Raw genomic sequence first — 15000 nt, 5'->3', positions numbered from 1 at the left:
CCGTGACACTGATCAGTCAAGGGTGGCTACGAACGGAAGAACAGATTGAGAATAATAAAGCAATAAACCTAAAATGTAACAATTTACAATTGGGACTAAAGGTCTAAAAAGTTAAAAGAGAATAAAAACTATGATAAAAGTCTATAATATATTACACATCCGTTTAAATAAAAGCAACAATCTGCAGCCTCATTGTAAAAAAGAGATCACTTTGTGTGGTGATGTGATCTCACTCTTGGAGATTTGTCTAGCAATGGATTTCTCCAAAACTTTAGAGCGTGAACTCCATGACCCTCTATATGCTTGTTTTAGGGCTTGACGTCTGTGGCGTCCCGTGTTTGGAGCATCTCAAGGAAGGAAGCAGATGCCTCTTAGAACAAGCAATTGCAGATAGATAGTTATTTTTTAAGGCGATGTATAACAATGTTGCCTTGACGAAAAGTAATTTAATAAAGTTGTTTTCACTGTAATCCAACTTACCCTGACGGTCCCTTTAGTTTCAAGTAATTCAAACTTCGCCTTTCCTGTTACTGCTGGACTACACTTGAGGATGACATGGACCTCCCAGTAGCGAGAGTAACTGAAAGATTTTCATTTTATTTTATTTTTTATTTTATTTAACTTTGTCCATTTTGTATAAACAGAAAAAGAAAGCAGGTATGGACAGGGAGGCCACAACAGCGAAACCATTTACTCTGGTCCCAAACAAAAGTTGAAAACTATAATGAGATTAAAAGCAGCAAACAATGCTACAGTTAAGTGGTCGAGCCATGTTGCAATTCAGGCCGACAGATTTCCAGGTTGGAGGATTGACAGGATCGTATAGGTTGAGGAGATCGTTCACGTAAAATTAAAAAAGTTTTACTTTAATGGATTTCAGCGATAGGGAGTTGACTCTAATAGACGACGATGAAGAAAGAGCACTGACAGGTTACAATTCTGCATTTCTTTTTAGTATAGGTGGTAATGTCATTGTTATGGGATGATCGTGTTATTCTAGTAGTCTTCTGTGGAAGCGGTGGAATGTCACTGTCAATGCCTATTAGACCATTGGTAGCCTTGTATAGGAATATCAAGTCCAGCATCTCGTACGCAGTAAATTGCACTGCATAAGCCTTTGTGACATTTCTGTTTGGAAGGGTAACATTAAGATGTATTTGGTAGCCCTTCCCTGTACTCTTTCGATACATGTATTTACATGTAGTCTGGTGATGTGTAGGTGTTTTCTTTTTTATTTTCCTAGTGCTTTGTAGTGTTCGTTCCATGCGTGGCCTTATGGTTAGGGCGTTGTATTTAAAACTTCACCGTTCCTTCACTGGCAGGATTTGTCTTCGGTGGTCCCGAATACCATATTTTGCGAGTGGTAGGTGAGTGATTCCTGGGTAGTCCCAGTCCTTTGTGAGGACAAAGGGACAAAACTGAAATTTTAAATGAACTACCAAACTGCATGGGGCCAATTGCTCGAAGCCTGGTTAGGGCTAACCGCTGATAAAGAGGTAGCAAAACCTCCAGGTTTCCATGGTATTTAACGCTCGTCAGCGCTAAACCTTTCTTCGAGCAAACTAGACCTGGTCGTTAGCCTCCAAAAGACTGGAATTATCCAGAGTTGACTAGAAACGTGCCGCTAGAAAAATAGTTTAATATTACAATTTCATAACCCAAATACCACTTGAAATAAGGCGGTTGGTAATGACATTATTACTGACACTGTGTGTGCAGAATTATTGCTGGTAGTTATCCTTGTCTTCTGCAATCTATCCGCAGCTTTTGATACAACTGGCCATCACATTCTGTTCAATGCACTTGATCGGGATAAGACATTGGGTTGGTTTGTCCCAAATTGAGAATGTGTTCATGCTTACCATTATTCTTCCGAGAAATGGTGCACGCGGTTAGTTTCAGGGACAAGAGAGGAGCGTACGAGTTACTGGTGGCACACCCGAGAGAAACTCTAGAGGCTTCCCTGTTTCAAACTTAGTGCATCAAGTTTGAGTGTACTTGAAAAGCTTCACGAAATTTTCATGCCACGACTGGTCGTATGAACTTTGAGGACCCCCACCCACACAATTCCATGTTCCATATTTTAAGAAGAGCATCTTTCCGTAAATAAACCGTGCTCTCACAAACATGTCAAAAATGCCACAATCAGAAGCAACCCGACTATGATTGAGACTTAAACAACAAAAGTTGTTAAAAAAAAGTGTATATTTCAAGTGCGGGTTACGGACGAAATGAAGAAGTCATCCTCGCACTTAAGGAAGATGGCTACTATTGTTATTGTGCATACGTTCTGCGCATCTCAAGAGATTCCGATTTCCTATGTGTGGTGCTTATTAATACAGGGATATTTTTGCGCGGTTCAAAGCTATTCGGAGAAAGCAGAACTTAGCAAATACTCTTGGTATCCAAAATGAAAATTGGGGGTAACCATGCATTTTTCAGGGATAAGTAGTCTTCAATTTGGAAAAGAACGCCATACATTGCTTTTGTATCTCAAAGCTTCTTACAAATGCTGTTGATTAATTATCTTCGAAAAATGCGTGGTTACCCCCCATTTTCTTTTTGTATTTCAATAATACTTGTTAAGATCTGCTTTTTCCGCATATTCAGTAAACCGCGCAAAAATACCTTTGAATTAGTAGGCACCGTCCTTAACTGGACAGTTTAAGCAATTACGTGCGAGGATCACTTCTCCATTTCTCCGAAAACCCCACACTTCAAATCAACACACTTATTTCATCCAGTTCTTTCACGGGAACACATGAGAGAGCCCAGCAAATTGACCTGCTCACAACTGAGTGTCTTCATAGCTCAGCATTGCACCATCATAGCAAGGGTCATGGGTTCGAATCTCGTTGAAGGCTCCTGAATTGTGGCTAATGAGACAATTGCTTAAACTGGCCACTGAGTTGAGTGAGAGGATCAATTCTCCATTTCGTCAAGTAGATCAAGTACAAAAGAAGTACATATCTTGTGGGTTGAATTCGTTTTTGCCTAGGTTAAATTGGTGATCCTCATTTTACCTAGGTTGAATGTGCACCTTACCTTATGCATCCAACCTAGGTAAAATGAGGATCACCAATTTAACCCAGGTAAAACGAATTCAACCTGAGAAAGGATTTTACCGGCTACACATACTCTGGATTTTTGTATTCCAGGCGAAAATCCCTGAACTGTCTTTCATATCCACATCTTTCAGTGCTAGTCCTGCCAATATTCTCGTAACGCGCGCCATTTGTAGACCACATGCAAACCTTAAATTTGAAATGTATTCAAGAGCTAATCAATAAAAAATGAATGTATCAATGTGAAAGTTTTGAAGAAAGGAGAGCGATCATTTTAGGAAGATTAAGATGATTTGAGAGAAGTCCAATTTTCTGGATGAATAAAGAAAACGTAGTTTTAAGTTTGTATGTTAAGGTCTTTAAACGACAGCAGTTTCATGTGAACCAACATTATTGAAAATGCATATTAGAATCGTGTCACAAGCCACCGAAAGCTCCTCTTTGCCCTTCTGAAGAACACTTTTTCCTCAAAGTGCTCCTGTGACCAAAAGATCAAATCTTATTTTTATCTATATTAACTAAACACTACTCTACCAAAATTTTAAGCCTCGATTTCAGAAAGACACCTGTATATTTTAACTGGAACTTTCCTATTTAATGGTCATTTATTACTAACTTTAAGATCTGGAGAGAGCTGGATCGAGGAGAAAATGACGTATAGTTTAACAATGCAATGGGTGAACAAACAAAGAGCATTATGGTATTTTCCGTTTCGAGCAATAACAGTGCAACGCGCCTTACCGTGGCCACCCAACAACCTTTCACATTTGACAATTATGTGTAAATACGTCAACTCAACAACTCATGCAACGGTGTTCAACTTACAATTGTGCAAACTTTGCAAGCTAGGAGGCATGACTGTCAATCAAATTCACACATCCTAATTGGCGGACAATTTGTAATGAACTTTGTTAGGTGGCCACGGTAAGGCGCCTCGCACTGTAATATGCAGCACGGGAGGTTTGGGCTTTCCGACTTTTAATCTCGCGTTTTGCATATATAACAAGCAGCATTTACACGCTGAAATTTTAAGCGAGTGAACCTTTGACGTCCAACCCTCCGAGGTCCAATCGGTCCGTTTTGAAAGTGAGTAATGCGGACCGGTTACTCAAAGAAAACGGGCTTTGGATAAAAATCAAAGCTCAAACTTTTGCCAGTTAGGTGTTAAGCAAACACAGTCTCAAATTTGAAGAACAAAAAATGTAAGAGTCATCATAAATGACGAAATTCAAGAGCACGTTCAAAACGATTCTTTATTTATTATTTGTTAAATTTTCAACCTCGGGTGTCAAGTGACAAACGACACTTAGAAAATAGGAAAATGGAAAAGATATTAGTCAAAAAATGGGAGATATAGGAAAAATAGGAAAAAAAATAGAAAACTTTTTTTCCACGTTATGGCATCTAAACAATTCAAAAACCAACTCTGCTCAACTCATTCATTTACAGACAGACAATGGTGGACATTCAGAAACGTCACAGAAACATCAAAGTTGATTTGTAAGCAAAGCAGAACTCTCCTTATAGCCAAAAAAGCAAATAACCAGCTTTGAAAGATGGCATTTGTTAAGGTAAAAAAGCTTTTAACAAGGGATGTCCAATTTAACCGTCACCAAATGCAAATTAGGACCCATAAAAGTAATGTACAATAAAGCCAGCAAGATGACATGTGCTCATTCTTGTTTTGCTCTCTTACCAGGTTCGGTAACCTTATCTTTGCTTTTTATTCTTGCCCGCACTTGCTGCTGATGACATGGCTTTATCCAGCAGTTTGCGCTGTCTGCCAGTCACCAATTTTCGTTTTTTTCATATTCTTTCCAAGCTTTGCATTGCATTGTCCCGTTTGGTCTTAGCAGTTTCAAGCATCATTGTAGCTACATTTACGCTCTGTTTATTTAAAGTTGTTGCTGAGACGGCTTTTTGCAGTTTAGATGACGACGAGGCCTTGGCTTGTAGAAATATCTGACGTGAACATAATACTCGAGTAATCCTGCAGACAAAACAGCTGGATATTTGTTGACCATTCTAACAGTTTAGGCAACCACTTGAATCTCAATGGTCTTCACCTAAACAAATCTGGAACATCACGTCTTGCCTGGAATTTTACAAATTATTTGCGTTTAGATTAGGATATTGCCGTCTGGGAATCCGATTTGTCTGATGCCGGCACGAGCGATAACCGGGGTAAGTTTAAATATTCTCGTGTTTTTGGGCGAGGTTTGGCTATTGCCTCCCTAAACATAAATAGTCTGCCGTCCCATATTGATGAACTTCGAGTCTTCATATCCTGTTCTAAAGTAGATATTCTTATAATTAACGAATCTAAATTAGATTCCACTATTCAGGATAACAAACTTTTTTTACCTGGCTTTGAAATAGTCAGAAGAGATCGCAGAATTAATGGAAGGAAAAGGGGTGGTGTTTGTATCTACCTGCGCACAAATCTTAATTTCCGAATACGAGGTGATCTAAATAACGATAATTTGGAGTATTTATTCGTCAAAATCAGCATGCCTTGAAGTACAGGATTCCTGTTTGGCACCTGGTATCGACCCCCAGGTTCTCCCATCGAATTGCTTAACGAGTTTGAGAAATTGATATACAAAATTGACGCTGCAAATAAGGAGTTGTATCTAATTGGCGATTTTAACTGCAATTTGTTGCCTGAGGCAAGAGCACATATTTCGTCCTCATTGACTAAAATTCTATGGTCTTAGCCAATTAATCACGGAACCAACACGTATTACCCAGGTGTCAAAAAGCCTGATCGATTTATGCATAACTAATTCCCCGGAGAAGGTTTCAAACTTTGGGGTTGTTCATGTTGGGATTAGTGATCATTCCCTTGTTTTTATGACACGTAAGGCTAATTATGACCGCAACGGGTCTTGCACGATCAAAATGCGGCAGTTTAAAAACTTTCAAAAAGATAAGTTTTGAAATGATCTCGAGCAAATGCCATGGAGGAATGTTAGTTCTCACTCTGATCCAAATGATATGTGGCAAGAATGGAAAAACCTGTTTGTCAGCTGCATGGACAAACAAACACGCGCCTCTAAAATCAAAAAGAATTCGTAACAAGAGGTCTCCCTGGATAACGAGTGAATTATTGCTCAGAACGCACAGAAGAGATGTTCTTAAAAAGAAAGCGATCTCTACAAATGATCATGCCATGTGGCAGCAGTTTAAACGGGCTAGGAACCAGGTGAATAATGCAACTAAACTTGCTAAAAAACGATATTTTTCTGAAAACTTGGAAACTAGCAAAGGCAATCCACGTAGAAATTGGGATCTTATTAACGAGCTTAGCTCCCGGAATAGTTGTAAGTCGTCCAATATTTTGGAAATCCAAGCTAATAGTAGAACTTTAATAACGCCGATGATATGGCGGAAGCTTTCAATGTGCACTTCACTAACATTGCGAAAATGCTAGCTCGTGATATTCCGGTTGGAGAAGTTGACGCTGAATCATTCTTGTCGCCCTCTGATAATTCGTTTTCTCTAAAAACTCCGAGTATCGACATTTTTCTAGACCTGTTGAAAAAAAATCGATGAAAAGAAAGCCACTGGCCTTGACAAGATCCCTAGTAAGTTATTAAAAATGACAGCTAGTATTGTTGCACCCTCACTAACAGACATATTTACGAAATCATTCCTCACGGGAATCTATCCAACTGAATGGAAATTGGCTAGGGTGACACCGATCTTTAAAAAAGGCTCAAAATCAGACATAAATAACAATCGCCCCTTCTCCGTTATCCCAGTAGTCTCAAAAGTGCTTGAAAAAATTGTCTATCACCAACTTTATCATTACCTAAATGATAATAAACTGCTGTCAAGTTGCCAGTCAGGGTTCCGTTCCTTACACAGTACCATTACAGCTTTGCTTGAGGCGACAAATAGCTGGTCTGTTAACAACGACAATGGCTTCCTGAATGTCGTCGTTTTCATTGACCTTAAAAAGGCATTCGACACTATTGACCATGAAATCATTTTACGCAAGATGTCATACTTTGGGGCCGACCAGGAAACTACCACTTGGTTTCAATCGTACCTAAGCAATCGGACCCAAAGATGTAATGTAAATGGAAGACTGTCAACTCCTCGCACTATTACTTGTGGGGTTCCGCAAGGCAGCATATTAGGTTCTTTGCTATTTTTAATGTATATTAACGATCTTTCTAACTGCCTCCGGGAGGCTTCCCCGAGAATGTTCGCTGACGATACCAATATAACCCTAACTGCAAAATCTTTAACAGAGCTTAAACTAGCATTAAATCCTGAACTCAGTAACCTTAACTGTTGGCTGAGAGCCAACAGGTTGAGTTTAAATGTGGCGAAGACCGAGTTAATGATAATTGGATCTAGGCAGAGATTAAACACTCAATGTGACGAGGTTGATATACGAATTGATGACGAAATGATCAAGAGAGTAGATCGCACTAAATCCCTTGGTCTTACCATTGATGATCGGCTTTCTTGGTCAAATCAAGTAGACAAAATATGCAGGAAAGTTTCCTCAGCTATAGAAGCCTTAAAGCGAATACGGCACTTTATCTCAGCTAATACTGCGCTTCAAATTTATAAGGCTTTAATATTACCGCATTTTGATTATTGCAGTCCTTTCTGGGACTGCTTTAGTGGCCAGTCAAGTGATAAGCTGCGAAAATTACAGAATCACGCAGCTAGGGTAATTACTAAATTACCCTTTGATACGAGCTCCAACCTCCTTCTCGATACTCTTAAGTGGGAGAAGCTGTCTCTTCGACGTAAAAAACAGACAGCACTAATTATGTACAAAAAAATTCACGATCTTTTCCCGGAATACCTTCAACGCCTTTTCAGTCAACGAGATGCTGAATATAACTTGAGAAACTTAGAAGCCAAACACTAATTATTTAAAACGAAGTTTCTGTTATAGCGGTGCCTGTTTGTGGAACAATTTGCCCCAATACTTAAGAAATGCTGACTCTATTGGGCAGTTCAAACGCACAATCAAGCAAGTATCTGACCCATCGGATTCCCACACGGCAATCATGTAAAACAGTTGTAAAGCGTTTTTTTTACTTCTTTTAGCTTAACTGATGATTTTCCGTGTTTAAATAAAGTTTACTTTACTTACTTTACTTTACTTTCAGCAACAAGAGAAGCATCATCATAGTTGAAGCTCACAACATTTTTACCTGAGCTTTCCTTACAACTGGTACTTGACAAAGTTGAAGGGATACCAGCAATTTCTATTTCAGTATTTTGTACAATTATAAAAAAAATCGACAATTTAGTGTCAAACATTAAAAAAACAAATTCGGTGCACCAAATAAACCCTAAAAAATGGGATTTTTTTGAAAAATAGGAGAAAATAGGAAGCAAGCCAAAAAATAGGAAAAAATAAAAACTTGACACCCTGCTCAGATAACGCATTTCTTGTGCTCTGATTGGTTCACTCAATCTCGGTTATCAGCTAATATACCTTAGTTTGACCTTATATGGCAAATGACTGCGCTAAGAGCTGCTAAGCTAAAATTTTGTTCGCCAGAAAGTGAGATTTCTCTCTGAATATAGCAAAAACGGCTTTGTGGAAAGTTTGGATCAATTTAGAAGTACGCGATAAGGTAAGAAATGCCTTGTGATGAGCCTGCGTCTGTCTGACCACCAGGTATTAAACAACATCACATCTTAGTCGAGTTTTTTCGATTTCGCTCGGATTTTCTCGCTTCTTTCGCTCGTATTTCGTACATCCAAACTTTTGGAATTTAATAAAACAATTATTCTATTCGCGCTTGTCGGATATGAGACTGGTTACAGCCAACTCGGCGCTTCGCGCCTCGTTGGCTATTTGCCATCTCGTATCCAACACGCCCTCATGGAATAATTGTTAAATAATCAACAAAATTACTCCATCGCTGTGTTCAGCGACTTCCGAATTGCACTTCCGAATTGCACTTCCGAATTGCACTCTATAACCTATTCATCCATTCGTCATTTAGCAATCAGAACACAACATTCTGTTGAGTTCATAATAAGGTCATTTTCCCCTTACCGAAACATCAGCAATACAGTCACTTATATCTGGCGGCCCCAAAGAGAACGAACTACATGGGTTGTAGCTGTAGGAGTATCCAGACGTGGGACTTTCGACTGTAACACTGGTGGGTAAATACACAAAGCTGTTACTGCATCAATGCCAAAGAGACATTGAAAATTACATTACGTTACAAGCCTTCACGGATCTAAATTCACAAAAGTTGACAAGTTCAACACTTCCTCTCAAGCCTGAACCGTGTGGATAAGTACACCTACAGAGGATAGCTCTACGTGTAACCCGGATCGAACGCCAGTTTGACCAGGGAAAAAACGGATTTAACTTTACCTACAACATTTCTCCTCCCGCGATATAGTTTGATCGCCTAAATGAACAAATGGATTTTTTGACTAGATACATTTCACAACTTGACATAACAGAAATTTTATTATATGATTAACTCCGTGACCGTGCAAGATGAACCAAGTCGAGCGCTGTAATTGGCTACCTGAGTGGGCAAGATGGAGCTATCTTGCCCGCTCGGGATTTCTCCCTTGGTCCCGCAAGTTCAAAGATCATTTTTTTGGTATTTTAATATGCTTGTTCGGTCAAGATGGATGGATATTGGCCTCGTTCTTTTTTTCGACTTCGTCTCGGTCCATAAACACGTAAAAAAAGGACTTGACCAATATCCAGCCGTCTTGACCTCACGCTTGGTCAATAACCCATATATATTGAACAAGTTGAAATAACGACTCATTTCTCATTCCGGAAATCCTTTTTTAGGAAGTTAGTACCCGTCTTTTCCATGCTACTTCCGCAGCTCTCGTGCCCCTAAGTTGAGATACTGAATTATTAGTAGTGCTTTGAACTAAGCATTGACTAATCAAACCTTGGTTTGCCATCGGTTCTTGCCAATGACGTTGGATTTATAGCCTGTCCATTGTCACAAATACATGTCGATTCAGGCTGCACGACAATTTTTGGTATCGAATCGTTCCTGCCATTTTCTTGTGCTGAAGGCGTCCATGCCAAAACTGTGCAAAGGCATAGTCTCATCATTCGGCTTATTGAGAACATGACCCTGCAAAAAAATTAAATGCTTGTAAAGTAAACTGGCGGGTAGATTGTAGAGGTAAGGAGGCGTGATTTTTGTGTTCCATGAAAATAGTAATTTTTGATCGAAGACAGGAACTGGATTTCGCTGTAACTTTCAGTTATTAACATCCATGATGGATTTAGGATCAAACTGTAGGTTTGCCACTTGAAGGTTGAAGAACGATCAAAAGCGGTCCACACATATGGTTACCGGAAGAAAACTGTATTTTCTAAGAACAGGATTTATAACTTGGTATAGGCAAGGAAAGTCGCTGAAATGCTTTCCTCTTTTTTTTCTTTTTTTGTGTGTGTTAAAAGGATAATTTCTCTGAAGTTTGTAAATTCGCCGAGGAACAAGAATGACTGGGTAATCGGCAGTCGAATTGTCGTCGATTCGGTCAAATTTCTTCGACTATTGCCCTTTCAGGCCTGGCCAAACACCCTTGATTTAATAAAGTCGGGAAAAAAAAACTTGAGATGTAATATATATACATTTTTATTCCCAAGCTAAGTATATTACTTTTGACATAGCTCTCTGAAAATTATTCGTACTTACAAGCAACTGAAAGTCACGGTGAACAATTGTTATACAAAAACAAACAGCCATTTTTTAGGAAGAGAAACACTCCTTGACATCCATAAATGCCTTTTATTCAAATCATCATTCCAATATCCATTTTATGAGGAAAGAGCGTCATTAAGCTTGTGAGTATTTTTCATTTTAGGGAATACAAATGCAAAGTATGTGAAGCCATCAATGGTAGATATTCTTTTTAATCAGATGATTAATTCCTCCGTTTTTAAGAGATTATTTAGTATTTAATGATTAGGTTCAAAGCAGTCGCCGGCAGTACGCAACGTTAGAGAAATCGGCACTAATTTTGGATTTCTCAAAAACACATTCTTCCGAAGACCTAACAGAGATAAGCACTCATGGTGTTAGAGCCGTTTGGCCGCCTTGTGATATAAGTGAGAGCCCATCTTGGCGCACTGCCACGACGAAGTAAACGACCGTCGTTCCATGTTATAGCAGCGCACAATTTAAAGTAGGTCATCTGCACGCAACTGAGGATGGCATTCGCTCTAACAAACGCCAACTGGAAAGTTAAGGTTCACATTCCCACCAGGTTGACAGCCAGACTTACATTCAGACGTGCTAAGGTCATCGGCATAAAGTAAAGCGACTCATGCCGATGAAACGAAATGGCGACATACTTGAGCCTCGATAAGGGCTCTGAATAAGCTAAACATTAAATGGTAAAAAAATTAATTCAACAAAGTTCATTTATCCTACCTCCAATTCCTAGAAATTATCCCAATGGATGATGAACGCTCTAATCGTGGATAACGAAATGCATTGTCTTGAGTGGTGGCATCACGTGATAGGAAGGGCTTTTTCCCTTGCCTAATTTACATTTATACTCATTTCTAGGAAAGGCTGCAACTTCCTTCCCCTTTCTTAACTTTTCGGAGGAAATTTCCACTGTGATTACTTTGATTTTACAGAAAGATCTACTTTCGATTTTTCTTTTTATGAAGTTTTAGTACACAATTCTTGTGGTCTAAATATAGCCATATAGGGTCACGATGAATAGTCTGGGGAAACACCTCACATTTTGAAACGCTATTTCTCGGTAATGTGTTAATTATAAACATTGCTAATTATAATTATAATGCAACCCGAGAGCAAATTACACCTCTTTGGGAAAAAATGTAACTGTGGCTTCCCAAAGAATTGTCACAGCGAAGCGTGACTAACTACACAACTGTTATTGAGTGGTAGTGCGTTATTCCCCCTTAAACAATCTAGGCCAGTCGCGCAATATATCACGTCGAATGCCTACAGTTTAAAGTAGTTGTGGTAATAATCCGATGTTGCTCTCCATTTAGAGTAATTGGGCCCAAAACGTACCATTACGTGACATCGATAACATTAAGGGTACATCATGAATGCAAAAAACTACTTCAGAATTGAAATCTATATTATCGATATTATTACTTGAGAACGTCAAGTGAGTGTCTTCTGCCGTTTATGTATATAAAAAATAAAAAAGAGGCCCCAAAATGGTCCCCTTAGGTATACCACAGATGAAAGAGCGATTTTCAGAAAGGTGACCATTTACCAAACATGTTTGACTGCGGTTTCGTAGACTCAAACCATTTCCTTGTAAAATATCCAAAGCCATACGGATCAAGTTTAGAAAGTAGGATATTGTGATCTACGGTGTCAAACGCCTTCTTGAGGTCCCAGAATACCACAGCATTGACGTTGCCGCGATCAATGTTATATGCCCAGTCGTTAGTGGCCTTAAGAAGCGTAGTCACCGTGGAATGTAGTTACCGGAACCCTGACTGACAATTCGATAGAAGATTATATTTATTAAGAAAAGCAAAAGCCTGGTCGTAAGTTATTCTCTCGAATACTTTCGCCACTACTGGAATCACTGAAATGAGGCGATATTTGTTCAAGTCCCGATATTCTCCCTGTTTGAATAAGGCGTGGACTTAAGCGCATTTCCAGTGGCCTGAAAATACGCCCTTTATGAATTGAACAATCAAAAATGGAACACAGGGACTCTGCTATTACATCAGGACATCGATGAAGAAGCCATGCTGAGATTTTATCTAAGCCAGTAGATTTTGATTTAAAAAGTTTAGGTAACAAGTTAAGCACTGTTCGGGTATTCATTAGTTTAAAACTAGGCTGTACTTGGTTTTTGGCACTTCTCCCTGCACCCAAATGCATGGGTATCATCCAAGAGTTAAACTGAATGTTATTTAAATTTCTTTGGAAAGGAACTGATAAAGTAACAAGACTGTAAAAGATAAATGACTAGGAAAACGGTGGATTAAAAATGATTGATCTTGAAAGTATGATCAAATCATTGCGATCAATCTGAATTAAAAGAATCTTTGGAAAGAATGATTGTGCTTGGAAAAGCTATCTAAGTGTTTCATTGCAGCGTTTCGAAGGGCTCTTTTTAATTTACGGTAATTATGACATTAAAGGTTCATGCTATCTCTTCTTTGTTCTATTCCGAATTACCGTTCAGTGGCCGGTGGTGGTTTTGATTCTGGAAAAGAGTGGCAATTTATATTGTGGAATAACAAAGAGAGATTAAATCAATGACAGGCCCATCTTTTATGAAAAGTTGTTTGAAAGCGATATTATTTATGAAAAGGATTTTTTTTCGATAAAGATGCTACAAATTCTCTCAAGATTGTTTCAAGCAAAATCAGCAAAACTAATTTTTTGATTTGGGCAGGACTTCGTCACTTCGTGCCATCATATCTAAAAACAGACACCAGAATTCCTTCGGAAATTTCCCTATGTTTGACGATTGAAAATATAGACTTTGATGTGTCACAGCCCATCTCCGCTGACGGTGAGAGCTCGTGCCCGTTCTAAATTCGAAGTGGAATGAGGCAAGGCTGTTTTCGCCAATCTTGTTTGTTATCTCTCCTCCTCCAGCCCGTCTTCCAGTTATGCGGAGAGGGCGTCCACACACGACACACCACGACGGAAAACTACTGAACTTGACTCGTCTCCAAAGTGAAGACAGTGCTGTTAAGAGTGATCCTGTTTGCCGACGACACTGAATTTGTCAGTCACACAGAGTCACAGATAACAGATAACAGAGAGTATCCCAATCTGGAAGTTAGACTCTCGGACTATCGCTGCATTTGGGATTGGTTAAAGTACAATGTGAGATCTTACTCTATTCAGTATTCTAAAAGGAAAGCTCGTGAGAGAAAGGAAAAAGAGAAAATACTCCAGGAACAGTGTACCACTGCACAATGTACTTTCGAAACAAATCCAAATAATTTGAATGCAAATCTTCTTAATTCTGCTAAAGATATGCTGGAATTGTTCTTTGAAGAAAAAGTGAAAGGAATAATTATTCGAGCACGAGCACGCTGGCATGAGCACGGCGAGAAAAGTACTAAGTACTTCTTGAACATGGAAAAACGAAATCATGTTAAAAAACACATGACAAAGTTAAATATAAATGGCTCGTTTACAACAGATCCTTTCAAGATCTTGTCCGAACAGCGACGATTTTATAAAGAACTATACTCGTGTAGAAACAACAATAACGATAGCTCATTGAAGATGGAATCATTCTTAAAAGATTTGAACATTCCCAATCTTTCAGAAGAGGAAAAGTTATCTTGCGAAGGTAGTATTACTTTAGAAGAATGCACACTCACTTTAGAAAGCTTTCAAAACAATAAACCTTCTGGAAATGATGGAATTCCTAAGGTGAGATGTCATGCTCTCAAAAACAGGCTCTTATTACGCTTATTGAAAAGAAAGGAAAAGATCGCTCATTTCTAGAAAACTGGCGACCAATTTCTCTGGTAAATGTAGATTCAAAACTTATGTCTAAAGTTATAGCCACTAGAATAAAAATGTTCTATCTAGCATTATTCATCACAACCAGAGTCGATTTATAAAAGACCGCTATATTGGTGAAACAGTATGATCTATCTTTGATATAATGGACTTAAACGGTCGACGAAAATATTCCTGGTTTACTAATCTTTATTGATTTTCAGAAGGCCTTTGATAGTTTGGAATGAAATTTTCTACTAAGATCTTTAGAATCTTTTAATTTTGGCTCCAGTCTCATTCGATGGGTTATCACTTTTTATAAAAATTTACAAAGCGGTGTAATTAACAATGGTATTATCTCTGATTTTTTTACACTCGGGCGAGGAGTTAGACAAGGAGACTCACTTTCTCTCTTTGTAATAGCTGCTGAAACTTTGGCGATTTCAATTCGACAAAATTCAATGATACAAGGTATTACT

The 15000-nt window shown here is 38.7% G+C and overlaps 1 protein-coding gene across 1 annotated transcript in view; it reads right to left on the bottom strand.

Moving 5' to 3' along the window:
• The window catches only part of LOC137994662 (uncharacterized), a 19878-nt gene extending 8335 nt beyond the window's left edge, over positions 1 to 11543 (bottom strand). The window contains exons 1-5 of the mRNA XM_068840269.1: positions 11480 to 11543; positions 9980 to 10171; positions 9106 to 9211; positions 3139 to 3254; positions 481 to 580 (exon numbers count right to left, since the gene is read on the bottom strand). Of these exons, the coding sequence (XP_068696370.1) occupies positions 481 to 580; positions 3139 to 3254; positions 9106 to 9211; positions 9980 to 10167 (510 nt within the window). The 5' untranslated portion in view covers positions 10168 to 10171; positions 11480 to 11543. The remainder of the gene's footprint in view (positions 1 to 480; positions 581 to 3138; positions 3255 to 9105; positions 9212 to 9979; positions 10172 to 11479) is intronic.
• Between the last annotated feature and the right edge of the window lie 3457 nt (positions 11544 to 15000).

Source organism: Montipora foliosa, chromosome 3, assembly GCF_036669935.1.
Source record: "Montipora foliosa isolate CH-2021 chromosome 3, ASM3666993v2, whole genome shotgun sequence".
Classification (NCBI taxonomy): domain Eukaryota; kingdom Metazoa; phylum Cnidaria; class Anthozoa; order Scleractinia; family Acroporidae; genus Montipora; species Montipora foliosa.
Note: the sequence above shows the minus strand (reverse complement) of the source record. Positions and strands in the feature narration are given on the sequence as shown.